Below are 18,936 nucleotides of genomic sequence, written 5' to 3' on the forward strand. Positions count from 1 at the left end.
AGGCATTTTGATAGGCTTATTTGCAGGTAGGAATCCTCTTTGCTGTTTTGCTAAACTAGAACCGGAAAACATGATAATGGAGAATAGGAGCAGACGCGTATGTCCCAGCAGGCTTTGCATATGAGAAAATAACAACAGTGTGAGACTAATTAGGATGAAATTATGAAATTGTGTAGTTGAAACAATATGTTTTTAGCAGAATGGGTATGTAGGTGAAGGTTGACATGATCACGGACTATAGTGCGGAGTAAATGGAGTGACCATGAGCGAGCTTATATTCGTTATCGAACGGTATATATAACAGTCGCTATAAAGGGCCAGTTGTCAAAGTGGACGGTTAAGTAACGGGTGAAATCTATTGCACTGGTGTGTTTTTTCATGTTCAGTACTAGTAGTTATAATTATGAGTGAATCATATTTTTAAATGTAATGTTTTAATGGGGGGTTTCAGAACGTACATACGTAGTAATTGTTTGTATGTGGCTAGATAGAGAACAGGGCGAGGTAACATGAATGTAGAAACGTGGCGTTTGCTGATAAGAAGGTTTTGTACAGTAGCCAAGTGAAGAAATGTAGTTAGTAGAAATTGCACAGCTGTGAACTGGTGTAACTTTTGAATAAAAGGAATACATTTTCCGTCATGAAATGCATATGGGTGGCCGTGAGTGAGTTTTGGTAAAGCAAATATAAGCGTAAGAAAACGTTAGTGTAAAAGAGGAAATTATCTGCCTGAGGGCGAGGCGGGATTCAATCCTTCAACCGGAGGTTTACCAGTCTGTGACTTTGTTAGTGCAGCACCATGACATAGCTATGCAATGCGTGAAATATCATTAGCAAACCTGTCCGTGGTTTTAAAGAACACAGGCCAGTAAGCACAGAAGAGCTCCCGTATGGCTTTGCAATATTGCAGCCGGTTAATAACTGAACGTGCAGACGGTACGTCATAATTCAGTGTATACGTTCGGTGAACGGCGGGTAGATATGGTGCAACAGCAATAATTGAGAAGTAGTAGACAATTATTAGTGAGGGTAAAAGCAGGTTAAAGAAACACATTCCCAGCTGGGCTTGAACCTCGGACCCTGTGTCCCCAAGACTGTAACCACAGGTGGACTAAATGTTTGTACTGAAAATGTTTCAGAGTAAAAAGGTATGGGTATTTTGCGTGTGTATGCAAGTTTTTCATTGGGTCCTGTAGGTGAAGATTTGGCGGGTGCCGGTAAAATGTCCAATGGGGAGACATGTTGTTAGTGGGATAGGCGGCAGGAAAAATAAGAACGAGAAGAAGAATGAGAAGAAGAAGAACGAGTTAAAGAGACATACCGTATCAGACTCCACTCTTCTGTGCTTTCTCCTGTTGCCCTCACCACCAGCAGCATCGCCAGCACCAGTGTGTGCCCTAGGGTCACCGTTAAGAATGCGTTTGAAACACTGATTACTGACTCACTGACCTATAACTCACACGTGACACTGTACAGGTGACATCACTCCCTTTGAGAACAGGTGAAGCCCCAGTTCCCTGCCCTACATGGAAAGTGTGATAGAAACCTCTCCCTTAAAAGATTTGTTTAGCTGAACCTAAGGATGTAAGGGAGGGGGAGAAGATTATACTTTATGCGAGACACGCCTACGAAGCGTAAGCTTATAAAAGAGAAGGCTCTCTAGCGTTCAGAGAGCCTTCATACAGAAACTGTTTTTTTTTCTCTGTGTGAACTCTCCTATTTGGCCAAATTAATGTTTGAACTGGATATTGTGTAAAAGTCTATTTGACTCTTAAATAAGACTTAAATAGGATCATTTGTTAATGTTAGAGATATTAAGTTAGATCTATCCAACTTAAGTTAGACATCATCACCCTGTGCCAAGAATCTCAGAGTGGTGATGGACAACAGGCTGTCCCTCTCCAAGAACATCGCAGTGATAACCCGGGGCATGCAGATTCTTCCTGTACAACATCCGGAGAATCCGCCCCTTTCTCACCACCCACTCAACCCAGCTCCTGGTCCAAGCAATGGTGCTATCCCGCCTGGACTACTGCAACTCTCTTCTGGCTGGCCTACCGGCATCTGCCATCAGACCCCTGCAACTCATTCAGAATGCTGCAGCTCGTCTGGTCTTCAAACCCTACAAGCCTGCCAGACCCCTCCATTCCGCTACCTCAGGACGCCTGGCACCTCTCCATTGTCCCACTTGCACTTCCCGCTCCACGATGGTGGAATGACCTTCCCGTGGAAGTCAGAACAGCCAAGACCCTGACCACCTTCAAACGACGACTGAAGACTCTCCTCTTCAGGCCGCACCTCTCCCCATCCCTCCCTACCCACCTGTACTCTCTAACTGACTTCGTAATCTTAGGGTTGTGGTTAGGTAAGCTGTTTATCTTAGTTAACTTAGTTATTGCACCTGTACCTACTCAACTATCGCTTGTTTTATTTGCATAGACTGCTTTGTTGCTGTTTTTGTTGTGTTAATCAGATTAACCTACAAGTAAACCAGGATGAAGTGATTTCACTAGTGTTTACTATTGTCCTTGATTATGTATAAATAAAGCAATACTCAATCACATGTAATTTAACCCTTCAACACAACATTAAAGAAAGCGGCAAAATGACAAACGTTGCACGATACCTTTATCAGCGTTGATAGTGAGGTTCATGGTGGCAGTAAAATCACGTCTAATAGTGCATCGATTCAGAATAGGTGAAAACGTGATTGATTTCACATTCTTTAAGATAAGGTCCAGAAGGCTTCCCTGCAAAATCATTTTTAATTGACTCACTTTTGCGGCTCAGATTTTTTTAAATTTTTTTAATGATCCTTTTTTGCACTAAGTGTGCATCAAATTACAGTCAATTTCTCAGAATCTCTGGTCCAGAGCAACTTATAATAAGAAATAACATAATTGTATCCGCACAAATTGTGCAGGCACCAGTGCCAGACGTTGGTAACAGACCAGGCAAGTTCAGTGTGCTCGCTTATCCCAACATAGAACCATATTTGAAATGACAGATTCATACAGCTGATGTTCATAAAATATTAACCGCGCTACAACATTCCTGAAGAGACTGCATTACATTTAGCATTTAGCAGATGTTCTTATCCACAGCAGCTTAGAAAGATTATGATTTTTACGCGCAAAGGGAGAAGGCAGCTTATTATTCAAGTCTAGTGAGAAATTGACTCCCCAGGATCTCTGGCTCCATGTGTCCAAGTGGCCAGGCTGGGAATCACACAGATTTGGTCAATGTATTGTTGACATACAGGAAAACTCAGGAACAGTTGAAAAGAAGAGAGGAGAGAAAACAGAAGGAAACAGGAGTTAATGCCAAGTTTTTGTCTTGGTAGGTTCGTTAAAAGTTTTTTTATGGGCGGATAGAAACCATTTCACGGAGCTTTGCTGCCACCTACTGTCCAGGACTGGATCTGCATCTAAATCTTATCTTAATTTTTTTTCTTTCAAATAAAAAAGGTTCATCAAAAACGACATTTCCAAATTCCACAGCACAGACTAAAAACTGTAATAAAGCTTATTTCCTTCATTCCTCACCTTTGTTATTCTTCAAAAATCTTTCTCTATCTCTTTATCTAAAATAAACTGAACATTTAAAGATTGCATGTTGCACTCTTTCTCTCCTCTGACACATGTTCACATTCTCCAGTTGCATATTTGTTCAGTAATTGTAAGTAATTGTTATATTCAGTATTACTTGTCAGAGCATTAATCTGCTTATTGTGCACTATTTATCTTTGTTTCTTCCAATTGACCTTCTCATTCCCACTTTCTGTTGAATTAAATGGAAGTGTCTCCATTTTGTTTTGTTATCCCATTTTTCCTGCAGCTCCTTCCAGCTGTTTCTGCAGCACAGTATGCTGGGTCACAGACAGGTGGAGGCAGTCAGTCAGTCCATCAGCAGCTGATCACTGGAGCAGGACTCCAAATCACTGGGAGAGAGAAGCACAGGATCACCAGCAGGGGGCAGCAAAGTCACCACCACACAAAAATTACAGAAATAATATTAAAAGTAATTTCATATCATAGCTTGTTTCATTTACTTATTTACCATTTTTTTCATCGCTTTTTTGTCAGTGCATCTTATCACACATTTTTAACAGTACGGCTCTTTGAACTGTCTATTTTTTACATTAAGGTGACAACCATGACATTAAGGTTGAACGCGGTTGCAGAAGGAACATTCCAAAATAGGGTGGGAATTGGATCAGTGTAGGCCCTATTTGGGTGCCAGATATATTTTAAAAGAATATTTAATTTTGGTTCCCATTTCAAGTGTTCTTTCCTTTATTTTATTAACATTTTTTTGAAAGGCCGATACCTTTGCTTACAAGCAGAATTTGTCGAACTACATTACAGGCATTTAGCAGACGCTCTTATCCAGTGACTTACATTGTATCCATTCATACAGCTGGATATATACTGAAGCAATGCAAGGTTTAAATACCTTGCTCAAGGGTACAACGGCAGCGCCCTCACAGGGAATTGAACCTGCAAACCGGTTGGACTACAAGACCAACCCCTTACCCATTATACTACACTGCCACCCAGGACTAGGACTCCTTCATTGAAGAGGTGATCCTGCATGTAGGGAGGTCATCTAAACAGTTATTCTGTAGATTTGCATTCACATTTGTTTTAGACATAAGGGTTGTGTCGAAGTAGTGGTGTGTTTAAGGACTAATTTTAACACAGCACGGATGAGCTTAGCTAGTGCATGTGTGGAAAACCTGCTGGGATAGGTCACCTACCGCGGATTACCAAACGTCAAAAGCACCTTTATTCCAGTAGCGCTGCTAGAAAGCTCTTAAAGCTCTACTGCGGCACCGGCCCCCAGCATTCACATCCCTGAAAATGACATTTTTGTGCCCATAAAACTGCCTGACGCTAGCTTCCAGCACCATACCGACAGACACCTGCAGTTGCCATAAGATGAGTTATTTTTCCCCCATTGCTTGTCTAACCGTTCACTTGACAGCGCTTGTGGTCGCTTAGTAGGACTGGCTGATCTGCACTATAAAATGTAACCAGTCCCACATGTGCAGCAATTATCATTGACGTGTTTTTTGATACAATGCAAACATGGATTATTTTTCACAACCATTTTCTGTGGCACAAAAAATATGAATATAAAAATATTAACATGTTCTGATGATGCCTCATTCCACACTCAGGTGAACTGCTCAGTCAGCACATTAGTTAAGAACACTGACAACATTTGGGAAAACTGCCATCATTGGGTATCCCACGGTAATGGAGTGTGAAGTGCAAAGAACCTAATGCAATGGTTATGGGTAATGTGCAATAATGGGGCTTCTTGTGCAGTGAAGGTGTGCACCTTTTCCATTACATGTGCTCCACTATCATTTGCACCTTTTCCTGCATAAATACCTTTACTTCGGTGCGTATTGCCTGCTGAGGGAATACAAGGCAGCTGGTTAACTTCCAATAAAATTCTTTAGAACTGCAGAGCTATGGTCAGGGAAAAATAGAAAATAGTTTTCAACTTTAAAAGAAGATCCCCAAAGAACAGCTTTAGCATTAAGATATAGCATATAGCCTTTCGACATAAAATCAGCCACACAGAAACCAAGGCACTGTTGTAAAAAAATATTTATTTACATCGAAATATATTAATGTCCGATCACGTTAAACATCTGTACAGTTCATACAGTTCTATAGAATTAGAATTAGAAGAGTGTTGTACCAAGTCGTAGACCAGCAACGGAGAAGTAACGGACACACCATAAAAACCAATTAAAGATCTTTCCAGGCAAAAAAAAAAAAAAAAAAAAACTAGGAACAAACAAAAAGGAAAAAAGTTAAAGGAAAGAGAAAGATCGCAGACAGACCTCACTTTCCTGATTGTATCAGGGGCAGGGTTGCCAGAAATCAATTTTTTCAACTAGAATGTCAAATTTTCAAATAATGTTTACAGGTCTGGTTTGTGGAGTCATTGCTGGAGGAAATTTCCCGTTACTTTCTTGTGAACCGTTGTGTCAATGACTCCCCCCCCCCCCCCCCCCCCCCCAGTTCCAACGTTGCTTCCCCGATCAGACTTTGTTCACAATTTCACTTCAAATTGTAAATCTGGCAACCCCAATCCGGGCTGGTATGTGTTCAGCTCCCTTAGTGCTTATCAAAGAAGCACAGCCCCAAAAAAATAAACAAAAAACTACTGGGTCAACTGCAGCGTGCTTAGCTGGGGTTAAAACCTGAGGTGTAACTACTGCAATACAGCTGGAACCCTGTGAAATAAGAATGAGCTGTTCCAGTTAATTGTGTCCGGTGTCCACCACACCAATAGGGTTTTATATAACCCAAGTTATGATTCAAATTTTCATTTTTTTAAAGTTTACATCATGATATATGGCACGGCGGTGCAGTGGGTAGCACTGTTTCCACACAGCAAGAGGGTCGTGGGTTCGAACCTCGGCCTGTGCCTTTCTGTGTGGAGTTTGCACGCTCTCCCCGTGTCCGTGTGGGTTTCCTCCAGGTACTCCGGTTTCCTCCCAGTCCAGAGACATGCAGGTAGGCTAAATTGCCCATAGGTATAAGCGTGTGTGTGCCCTGCAATAGATTGGCTGCCTGTCCAGGGTGTATTCCTGCCTCTTGCCCAATGCATGCTGGGATAGGCTCCAGCTCCCGCGCGACCCTGCCCAGGATAAGCGGGTGTAGATGATGGATGGATGGATGGACTTCATATTGTGATATGAATTTTAGGCCATATCACCCACCCTCACAGCACGCAGTACCTCGTTATTCTTAATTGTCAAGCTGACAGTTTTTGAATAAAGTAGTTGATCAGTAATAAAATTTATTCCCACAGAGTCACAATCTATGAATGACCTAAGAATTCTGTCATTTAGTTTGAACTTCTTTCCATGGTCACGTTCAATCATAATGGTTCCCTCGAGGAGGACGGTCATTTTTGTTTTTTTGTAGTGGATGTCACATTCATTGCATTTCACTTTCACTGGATCTTCGTTTACACGGTCAATCTCATGCTTCGCAGGGCAGACATAGACCATTTTTACATCTGCCGCAATCACCTCACCCACAACCCTTTCCACTCCATCGTCCACCTCAGGCACCAAGCCGCGGCAATCGCGAATCTGCCCTGACACACTCCCTGCGGTCCCAGGGCTGACCACATCGCCATTCTTTCCTCTCTCTGTCGTTCCACGGACTCTGTGTCGGTCTTCCACTATTCTCATGGCCACACCCACCTGACAATACAAAAACAATGTTATAAGCCACATTATCAGCTCCCTCGTCTCTCACCTATCAGTTTTTTTAAACGGGTATTGTATCGTTGTCACTCCATCCCAAATGAGCCCAACCTGGTCGGATATAGCTGTAAAAGTTAATCAGGATTTACTATTCATTTCAGAGAGGCACTGAATGACCCCATATTCTGTGTATTCTACACTGTGCCAGTTAAACTTGTGTGCCAAAATGCACTTGGCAGTAACACTCAACAATCTGTTAAAAATGTTTTTAAAACAAACATGCTACAAAAGTACTAAATCATTACAAATAATTCCAAAGGTTTTACTCACTATCGGATCTTCCATTTCATCGCTGATTTGTAGATTTTCTTTTGGGATGTCAAACTTCAAGGCCTTTGCAGGCTTAAAATGTGAAATTGTGCTGGAGGGCAGTGCCCTTTTCTCTATGCATGGACATGGAGGTGGAATTGGATTGTCTGGAGTCCTAATTAAAATAAAATTTAAAAAACATTAAACCATATAAGTTTACTGCAAAACTACTGAGACAGTTGTTTTTCCTGTTTTCCTTATTTTTCCACAAATCAAATTTGTATTTCAAATCAAACAATGACTACGAGGGTAAATTCACAATATCTGCATTTGTCTTGGCAATTATTCAATTCATAAATATGGCAATATGGTAATCCTGTGAAATTTTGAAGCAGCTGATTGTCATTTGTCCCAGTGCTTATACTGACTTGGAAAGGGGGACTCGACTCATTGAATGGCCCAGCTGTAATCCAGGACAATGTCACTTTAAAAAAATAAAAAAAACACATGGAACAAATGCAGAAATCGTGAATTTTGCCCCAGTCATAGTTTGATTTGAAACGCAAATTTGATTAGTACAGAAGGAACATAACCAATTATGTGTACTGTCTTTACTTCTCATTTTGTTCACTCAGAGATGATCCATGCTGTTCAAAACTGCCGAATCTCAGAGACTTCTGATTCACGTTACCGTCCTCTGGCTCCACCTGTCCGCACATAAACTTTAATTTAAAAACACTGAAATACATCCATTCCCTCAGCTACTTTCCATTACCTTAACAACATCAAAATCAATCATCAGTACATCGGCTGTCTGTCAATCAAGCAATTCATGTGTGTGTACAACGGCCCCACATTTTAACTTGTATCTCCACAGCCATGTTTCCCATTACAAAATGTCCGACTATGAAGGCTGTGAGATGTTGGGAAGGCTGGATGGGGATTGCATTCCACTGCCACACTGGAAAACCTGTTTTGCTGAGCATGACAGTTTATTTTTTAATTGTGTTAAAACCTACCAAAATGATATCAAGCTATATAACGGTTGATTATACGTGGGAAAGAAACCGGCAAAACCTGCAGATATTGCAGTCCTCCAGGACATCTGGATTTCCTTTTGGATAGTGTTATAAGTAATGTTATGGGCATAGCTGTGTAAGATGTCTTGTCATACCTTCTTCTGTTACAATACAAATTGCTGTTTGTCAGGTTAACATTACACGTACAGATAATGAATGGAACTGCATGCCATCTCAGTACCGCAACATTTAGCATGGCTAATACTGTCCATCGCTCTGGATCAGTGTGTGCCAAGTGCCTGTAATGTTAATAGCAGTGAATTCCCTCACCTGTCTGCTGTCCTGGCCTGGTTCTGTGGAGGCCACATCTTTAGCTCCTAGGGTATCAGGGTCCACTCTTCTTCGCTTTCTCGTGCTGCTGTCACCGTCATCAGCATCTCCAACACCAGTGTGCGCGCTAGGGTCACCACGGATGGTTTTGAAACATTGAAGAAAGACCCAACAGTGCTGATTGCAATGATCTATAGTGTGCACATGACGCCGTACTGATGACATCACTCCCTTTGAGAACAGCTGAAGACACAACCACCTGCCCAGCAAATATTCCCCGGTAATCCTGTGTAACACTCTGAAAGAGTAGTTTTCATGCTTAAATCAGCAGCTTACATCAACAACCTTTTATAGAATAAATGTGACTTGAATATATGTATTTGTTAATATTAATTCTTTAGCTCAGTTGGTTCATTACCCATCAATTCCTATCTTGGATGTACTGCTAGCTAGCTAGTAAAATAACATCAGGCAACAAGCTATTTTAAACAAACAAAAATTACACAGCTAGCTGAATTAGCCTGTACCATATTCATTTCTGATTTGATATCGGCTACAATTGGATATCTGCTGGGGGTCACATAGGAGAGAATTCCCCCTAAATAAAATTGTTTTGGTGATTAACTGTTCTCTTTTTTTAAAAACTAAGAGAAAATAAAATTAAATTTAAGTAAGTATTATTTTATTACTCTAAGAAGTTTGGAGATTAAGCTGGGTATTTTCATTGGCTAGAAATTGGATGGTTATTTGTTATTTGACACCTCGGAAGTCAAATAAACAATTGAAATGAGCTCTGTGAACCCACAGTTAGCCTCCTAGACCCCACTGAGCCTTCACTCCAATTTAAAAAAACATCTTACCACGAATGTTTTGCAGCCTGTCCTCTGTTCATCCCTAACCCTACACCTGTAGAGGGAGAAGCTGGCTCTGGTCCACCTAAAAACACATTTTGGGTCATTAAGCCAAGGCTGTGTATGGCAGTGTAGCACACCATTAGTAAACCAGGATGAAATGATTTCATTATTGTAAAATAATGATTGCCAATATATAAATAGAGAACTATTCATAAGCTGATGTCATCATGCAACCTTTCAACGCAATATTAAAGAAAGTAACAGAACGACACGTGCTACACATTATACTGTGTGTATATATATATATATATATATATATATAAATAAATAAATTAATTAATTAAGAAAAAGACCATTACCAGTGTTGAACGTGGTGTTCATGGTGTTGGAAACATAACCTCCAAAACAGCAGCGATTGTAAGTAGGTGAAATGGTGATTCCGTTTTTATTCTCTATGTTGCAAGGAAGATGGTCACCGAGACCAGGAGGTTTCTCTGCAAAATCAGTTTAAAAAGGCACCATTTTTTAAAAACTAAAACAACTACCCATTTTTACACAAAGTGTGCACGAAATCAGTCGTAATTGTACCAGATGCTCTTGTCCAGAGCAACTTGCAATGAGCAAGTACATAGAAACGCAAATGACTTTGGTAAGCGACAGTGCCAGACCTGGCTAACTGGCTAAGTTCAGTAAAGTTCAGTAAATCACAATGCATGCAATACCAATCCGAAAGGAAATACATTACAATGAGGTATTTCGCAGATGATTGCACTTTTACATGCAAAGAACAGTTAACTACCAGGAATCAGTCAACTCACCAGGACTTCTAACTCCATCAGTCCCAGCTGCTGGGCTGGAAGCTGAGTCACACTTGCTCATTGCGTTTCTGACACGAAAGAAAACAGGAATAATGCACTCTGACCGTAGTGGGCAGCCCAACACATTCAAGCATTCAAATATGCAGTCCATTTACCAAATATTGCATTCGAAAAAACGAATCCCCAACTATGTGCGCTTCAAATTATCAGATCCAATATAACATATTAAAATCATTAACTGCACTGATTTGATATTTCATACAAGTCCTAAAACATACGCATAAAATATAAAATTAAACGCATAGGCTACTTCATATGAAGAAGTAGAATTGCACATAGCTATTTCGTTGTACATACGTCGCGGAATGAATTATTATGGCACCGGCGGGAGAAAATTACATGCAGGACGTCCTTGTTATTCTGTGCAGCAATGCAGTGCTGCACGATCAGATACACTGTTCCGTATCACAAATTATTTCCCGCGAAACATAATCCCGCCAAAAAAGACGCATGCGTGTCATGTAGGCTACGCAGCTACCCGGAAAACTGGCGTTGTCCATAAATAAAGCTCTTTATCGTTAGTTATATTCATTAATATTTTTGATATATTTCATACAAGTCCTAAAACATTGTACATAAAAGAGATAAATATCTACGATAAACACAGTCTAGGTTTACAGCACATGGCCTACGCCGTAGAAAATATCAGTGAAAAAAAAACTGTTAAGTAGGCTACCGAAGGAATCTAATTCTAAACAGCTCAAATGTAAACCGGAATTGTGTTATTTACAATGAACCATACAGTCAACATTTGTTAGGCAACCTCCAGGCAACAGACTGCAACCGTATGCTTAACATATCGATACGTCATTGTGATGAAGTTCTGGCAACCCAGTTACAGGTATGTTTTAGCGTAAAATTGACACTTTTTACAGTGTAAGTAAACGCATAGGCTACTTCATATGAAGAAGTAGAATTGCACATAGCTATTTCGTTGTACATACCTCGCGGAATGAATTATTATGGCACCGGCGGGAGAAAATTACATGCAGGACGTCCTTGTTATCTGTGCAGCAATGCAGTGCTGCATGATCAGATACACTGTTCCGTATCGCAATTATTTCCCGCGAAAAATAATCCCGCCAAAAAAGACGCATGCGTGTCATGTAGGCTACGCAGCTACCCGGAAAACTGGCGTTGTCCATAAATAAAGCTCTTTATCGTTACAGTTATATTCATTAATCTTTTTGATAATCGATTGTGTGTTCATGATACATTAGTTTCAAAATTACTTATAAAAATAAATATTCGACATTAGTTTCTCCTGCACGTTTTTTGCTTTAAATATCCCGCGCAGTCGCTTGCAGATAAACTTTTTTTTCGAGCGGCGGTGACAACACCGCCTTTTCCTGCCAATTGTAAAAAACAATACCTCAAACGCAATCTGTAATCAGGCAGTTTCACTTACTGCAAATAGGCTATCGCGGAACGACTCGCTTGCTCTGCGTACTTCGATGGTTCACATTAGGCTACTTGTACCTGCTATTTAAAGGATATTAAATCTGCGAAGTCGAGTTTGCAAAACGGAAATCGCTTTTTGCTCCTTGTAGTTTCTACAGATGGAAACGGCGTAGTCACGTTTAGCAGATTTCGGTAAGTCTTACATTGAATAGCCTATGTAAATAGCTTACTAATATTCGTAATGCATTAAAAGTTTCCTGCCCATAAAAATTAAGGAGACTTTTTTTTTTTTCATCAGGGTGAGTTTATATTTTGCTCTGTAGTGGTTACAGAATAATAGCCTGGGTAAAAGAATCATAATAAGAAGCGAGATTAAAGTCGAAGATAATAAAGTTAAAAAAAAACAAAACAAACAAACTTAAATTTGGCTATTCAAGAATAAAGTCTAAGGTTTTCCAGAATGAAATTGACATAGCCTACTTCCTTATTAAAGTCGACATATTTCGAGAATATATTCGAAAGATTTTTATGGATGTTTGTGAAAGCAGGGACCCAGTTAGACCCACGCAATATTAATTTCTTTTCAGATATGGTACACTTCTTGTCATATTTTGTTGAAAGTAAAGATATAGGCGAAGCATTGTGATTACTCTTACTCATTTCAAGGAATTAAAAAACATGTTCAATGTGTTGTGATGTGTTGGTGACATTTTTATTCATAGGGAATATATAAGCAGTTTTAGTACTGTACAATGTACAGTATTAGTATATTTCTTTTGTCCTAGTTACTGTATGAAAACAAAAATTAAAGATTATTCTTTTCAGCTAATAAGAAAAAGAAAGAAGAACTTATTTTAGGCATTGGTTGCAGTGTATTATGCCGCCAGCTAATGTTGAATTGTATCAAACCAAATAGTTTTCTCACAGAAAATGACTGTCAACTGCAATATTTAGGCCAAAAGTTTATGGAATACTCACAGTCACCTCAGCTCAGTATAACATATGGTCTAGTGAATATCAACAAAGTTTTTATTAAATAACTTCAAAATTAATTTTGAAGTATATGAGAATTATTTTATCAGCAGTATTGTAGATGTTGGATTGTGGAAGGGAAATAATTTGATATGAGAAAATATGCCATTGTGAAACTCAACACCAATTTGAGCTTCTATTTTTTCCCAAAAGGACACACACACACACACACACACACACACACACACAAAATTTGAGTTTGTGCATTGTGTTTGAACAATTTAACAATGCACAATAATATATTTGAACTATGAGCCTTTTTAATCATCAGTTTTGATGTTTGAATTTTGAATGTTCAAGGCTGAGCAACCTCTAGTGAACTAATTATGGAAATGACTGAAAAAACTAATTATGTTTTTGATACTCTTTTCAGAATTCTGTATCAGTATTACTCGTGCGACTGTAATTTGTCGAGTGTGCCCAAAGTTCTGTGTGTGAAGAGTGTATATAAAAGTTCTGCAGCCTGCAAATGAAGTGCCTTTTTGTGCCATTACCTTTTCCGTGTGTGACTCTTGGAAAAACACGAGATTGTTTGTCTTTTGAGCTGCTCAGGTTTAAACACTCTTTGCTGTATTGTCTCATTTAAAATGTAGAACAAGCCAAGTTAACACTAAACAAGGACTCCAAGAATCCAGTCATCAAGACTGGAATGACAGGAGGCAAGAAGCACAGAAATCATGGGTACCCCAGACCCCACCTATCCTATCTAACGAGTGGTGTTGTTGCAGGTTTGATTCCGAGGTTGCAGGTTTGATTCCAAGGTGGGGGCACTGCCATTGTACCCTTGAAGAAGGTATTTAATCTAAATTAGACCAGTAAAATGTAAAAGCTATGTAAATTGAATGCATGTTCAAGAATGTGAACTGTCGTGGCTTTAAATAAAAAATTTGGGTACCTTGAGGCTCTATAGAAAAATTAACTTGATTGATTGTTGTCGAGTGGTTCTGCCTTTTGTCTGGTCACCTGTTGCCTTCAGTTTTAATGCAGCCTACTGCTTACAGTATGTTCTCATACACCAGGGGGCAGCAGTGGCCCACATTTGGTAGGTACTCCACCTTAAAAATTCTGAAGAAGAAAAAGGATGTTTTGAAGCTGAAGGAGATGAATGCTTAAGTGTAAGATTAATTTAAATTTAGTTCTAGTCTAAATAACTAAAGAAATTGGTGTATTATTACCTTTGTTAGCATTGAAAATATGCAGGAGCAAAAAAGTTCTGTATTTGTACACATGTACACAGATGTATGGTCAAAAAAAAAAAGAACCAACACATCAACCTTAAAGTGCACATTCAGATTTTGTTAATATTCCATAGAAAAAAACAATTACAATTCCAACAATATAAAATCTTGCTTGTGTAAAATGTGAGCTTGTGTACGTGGGGGTGGGGGTGGGGTGGGGTGGGGGGGGTGTTGGTGGCTTGTGAAGGTCCCGTCACATTTTAACAGAAATCTCTAACGGGAGAGTGGCGGTCCTGTGTCCAGGCTGACTGAAGTGCTTTGAACCCTGCTGCAGGTCTGAGAATATTCACATTTGAGCAGGAAATCTCTCTTCCTCCCTTTCTCTCTCTCATTCCTTTCGCTCTCTCTTTTCTCCTTCACCTTTACTGAAGTACTTCCTCCCAGCTGCGCTATCGGTGTGCTTCTCAATGCTCCGGGTAACTGGTTTCCTCGTGTAAATGGCACATTGCTGTTAAATTAAACCTCTTATATTGTCACTTATTTTGTGAACCTCACAAGACAGAGGTGGATTGCACATTATTCTTACCGGGTTTTTGAGTCATGAGGTCACTCTTAAATTGGAATAACTGATTCTGTCTCTTGTTAAGCAAAAAAACAGTGGAAAGGAGAACCCAAGAGCCCTGCATACAATCAGTAATCATTACACTTATGAATATCGATCCATGGATATCAACCAATCAAGTTTGATATATATATAGCACATTTTACAAAGGATTTGTCGCAACACGCATCACAGAGTTCGTCCTGGCCTAAACCCCCACTAAACATCATAAATTTATACAGCTGTGCATTTACTGGATTAACTCAAGTTAAATGGCTCTGCTTAATAGTTCCACAGCGGTGCTCTCCCTGGGAATGGAACTTAGAACCTTGGAGCCGCGATCCCTGTTCCGTAGCCGTTACGCTACATTGCCAGCCATTTCGAAGTGGCTGAAGTATTCAGAGTATTCTGAATGTGCGCCCCTTTCCCCTGTTTCGTCCAGCCTTCTTTGGGCCTGAGAAGCACGCCAGTTTTCTTTAGGTGAAGGGCGTGGAGGAGGGCTGGGGGGTTGCGGGATTGGGGGCTCTACGGCACATTTTTGAGATTACACCGCCGCGGTTGCAGGGTGAGAGGGAATCTTGCTGTCAGCGCATTTGACATTTGACAGTGCAAATGCTGCAACCCCACCCAGCCTTCTCCCACCCACCCCCATCCCCATCCCCATCCCCATCCCCAATTCATTTGGACATTCCTGCCATAGCAAAGTAGTCTGGGGGGTGCTCAACTCCACCCCTCCCTCTCTCACACAGCTTTGCCCAAGAGTGTCCAATCAAATCCTTACACTGAAAACACTGATGGTGTAGTATAATGGTTAGGTCTTGTACCCTAAAGATTGCAGCCTTGGTAGCCTTGTAGCAACATACTTAACCTAGCTTCTGTGTATATATAGCTGTATAAAATGGATACTATGTAAAAATGCATATGTTGTGTAAGTTGTTCTGAATAAGAATCTCTGCCAAATGCCTACAATGTAATGTAAGCTATTTATGATGTCTTAAAGACACTACACAAAAAACTATAATAACGAAAGGATCGTTATGCAATTTTGTTATTGTGTCAACTTGCATCTTGGCGATTTTTGGGTGGAGTTCATTTAAAAAGCATGATGGCTTCTCCAGAAAAAAAAGTTTTTTTTGGTTTGCTCTGATTAAGATCCACATCGGATTGAAGCATTGTTGATATATGGCGGAAACAGCAGAGCCATATATCGTTTATCATTCAAGCCTTCGCCTCTACTCCGCAGCTAGCATTGGATGTCCAAAATAAAAACGAATTTAAAAGAATTAAAAAGAATAACCTGCTCCCTCACTGGCCCTTTTGGGATAAGATTTGACGCCCCTGGTTCATGTAGACATCAGCTCTGTACTAATCTACTATTTGTATTATGGTTCTGCGTTGGCAGAAGTGGATGCACTTCTGTCCTCTGATTTTAAGACGCTCAGGATAAGTGTCTGGGAAATTAATGTAACGTAATGAAAATAATTAATTGCATTGAGAGATCTGTAAAATGATTCAAACTCTTCCTGTTTGATGGGTACGGCGTTGCAGGTGTCTATTTCAGCGTGACTCACATGGATAAATAACGTATACATGCACAGTAAAATTAATTTCTGTCGCCTTGGCGAGGTCTGGATCCGGGACCCGTCCCGCTCTCTTAATCCGAACCTGACGCAGGGCCCTGTGGAAGCTCTGGCTCCCTGGTCCGGCCTTGCTGCTTAAGACCAAGCCTGTATCACATTTCCCCGTCCAGATGCCTGAGCTACCCACTCCACCTCTCTTTAATCCCGTCAAATCCCCCCTAAAATTTCACCACTGGCCAGCTGGGCCGGGAAGTGTTCCTAAGACCTAAGGGGGTGGGGGGGAGGGGGGTGTTGGTTGGACAGGGGCAAGGAGAACAGGCCGAATGCATATGGAGCACACACATTCAGACATCAAAATACATTGCTACAAGTATATCTCTCATTACATTACGTCAATATCCACATATGTACAATATATTGCACTGAATTCCATTCCCATACGGTTGTAAGCAGAGGTAATTGCCCATGTCCCCTTATTTAGTCCTTAATGGCTGATCAATAAACAGGATTTGTGGGACATTAAAATTTCAATTTCAATTTTAATTTCAAATAAAGAAAAGAAGTAGCTTAATGCAATAAAGGATGAATTTGTCTGTTGCTGTGAAGTTCTCAATTATTAAGCTAATGTAATAGAACAGCTAAAGTTATGTTATATGTTAAGATATAAGACACATATATGTTATGTGTCTTGGGGTGGTCTGGTATTCCTTGTTGACTAGCTTAAGAGGCTATCTAGGGTTGCCATATTTTGAATGTGTCAATGTATAACACTGGTGGAGGCGTGATGGCACGTGAGGTTGAGACCCGGGGGGGAGGGAAGGGGGGTGGGGGGGCACAGGTCCCTACTGAACCAATGTCAGACCAGGGGGCCATTTTATCTGACTGGGGAGTCTTGGACACACAAGTTAATTACGAACTACTGCTAAATTTCTTCCATCAATTACTCACACTGGACATTGTCCAGTCGGGATCACAAACAGGACCTGTACATTTTTGAAAACAATTTGAAACCCGGACACCTGGCAACCCTAAGCCTACCCCACAGAATGATTCAATCATTGAATACTGAACTGTGACAGAATACCCTTCCCACAATGCAGTCAATGCATGTTTTCTCCCCCTTACCAACCCTTGATGGGATTCATGTTCATGCTGGCTGTGAGTCAAGAAAATGCCCATGTCCGCAATGCTGAATTAATGACTCACGAGTATTCATGTCGTCTCCAGCACGTTTCACACACAAATATCCACCGTATAGACCAGGGACCTCAATCTCAAGTTGTAGGGGGCTGCAGTGTCTGCAGGCTTTGGTTGGTTTACTTTCAATCAGCACTCTTTAACTAATCAATCATCATGTTTACGTGTGCACCATATTCAAAACAATGATCCTTGGTTAGATTTTGGTTAGGGTCATAGTGTGGTTATGCCGATTATATGCATCATAAGAGGAATAGTCCAATCATATTACTGTATACTTGGTTGGTCGAACATTCCTTCTTTCACATCTTTCAATCAGTGCTAAATTACCGTGCCACAGTAATTATTTCATGTGAAAAAGTTTAAAATTAGCTGGGTGTGAATATTGTGTGTGTGTTATTGTTTTGTTTCTATGTCTTCAACTTAGGGCCACATTTATCTTCAGCCAATTAAAGCCTGAAATTACGCAGATTTTAAGAAATGAAGTGCTGAAGCACACATACTATATAACTAGCAGACTTTGCAGCTGTCCAGGACAGAAGTTTAAGATTACATTTTTTACTTAAACCTGGCCTAGACATTTTATATTCATTTAACATTTATATTGTCCAATTTGATACAATTTGATTGTTCCTAATGAGTATTGTTCCGGTCAGTATTAAGCATTTCATAAAATTGTTTTGGTACTCCTTTCAATAAACAGGCTGCTGTTTTCCATTGTTACCCAATTAACTATTGTAAGCCATTTATGACACTGCAAAATAGTCAGTCTTAACAAGAGCTTGTAATGAGGCTTAACATTTTTAGCTTGCTTTTAGTTACTGTTGGCTTGTTAAATGTAAAATTTTCTTACCCCTTTGGGAAATCTTGAAATGTCTCACCTCATTGGCAATATTTTTGTTTTATTTAACAATAGAAATAAAGTTTTAAGTGTACACTTATGACCAGAATACTTTTGACCAGATTTTTTTCTGGTTTTTGCAGTGGACACAGCTGATTCACCTCACCTAGTATCCTGGGTCTAAACTGGGTGCTGATTTTAAGGTGAAAAGAGAACCAGCAGACCTCACAGCTCTCCGGCTCCAGTGCTGGCCAGCCCTGGTAAGAGACACTGGGTACTGGTCTCAGGACCAATAAGATGGGCAAAGTCTGAGTTTCCAGATTTCACACGTTTAATTAAATTAAAAATTTAATTAAAAAAATTTTTTTTTAAAGAAATGCATTTAATTTTTATAATTACCGGCTTTCCTGAGCTGGTCAGTGGAGACATCCCTGCTAGTTGCAGTGCTCCTTGGTCATCCATGGTACAGGGTTCAG

General features: G+C 40.1%; 2 protein-coding genes across 2 annotated transcripts in view; both read right to left on the bottom strand.

Annotated features, from left to right (window-relative positions):
* LOC118220380 overlaps positions 1-11,560 on the bottom strand; it is a 38,915-nt gene extending 27,355 nt beyond the window's left edge. The window contains exons 1-5 of the mRNA XM_035404246.1: positions 10,928-11,560; positions 10,571-10,638; positions 10,112-10,246; positions 9,759-9,834; positions 8,899-9,025 (exon numbers count right to left, since the gene is read on the bottom strand). Coding sequence (XP_035260137.1) covers positions 8,899-9,025; positions 9,759-9,834; positions 10,112-10,246; positions 10,571-10,631 — 399 coding nt within the window. The 5' untranslated portion in view covers positions 10,632-10,638; positions 10,928-11,560. The remainder of the gene's footprint in view (positions 1-8,898; positions 9,026-9,758; positions 9,835-10,111; positions 10,247-10,570; positions 10,639-10,927) is intronic.
* LOC118221515 lies at positions 6,597-8,627 on the bottom strand. Its single transcript, XM_035406642.1, has 3 exons — positions 8,165-8,627; positions 7,571-7,724; positions 6,597-7,237 (listed from the first exon to the last, which is right to left on the bottom strand). Exons 1-3 carry the CDS (start codon positions 8,296-8,298, stop codon positions 6,728-6,730), a joined length of 798 nt encoding a protein of 265 aa, XP_035262533.1. The 5' UTR covers positions 8,299-8,627; the 3' UTR covers positions 6,597-6,727.
* Positions 11,561-18,936: the final 7,376 nt, after the last annotated feature.

Source organism: Anguilla anguilla, chromosome 2 (assembly GCF_013347855.1).
Source record: "Anguilla anguilla isolate fAngAng1 chromosome 2, fAngAng1.pri, whole genome shotgun sequence".
Taxonomy (NCBI): Eukaryota; Metazoa; Chordata; class Actinopteri; order Anguilliformes; family Anguillidae; genus Anguilla; species Anguilla anguilla.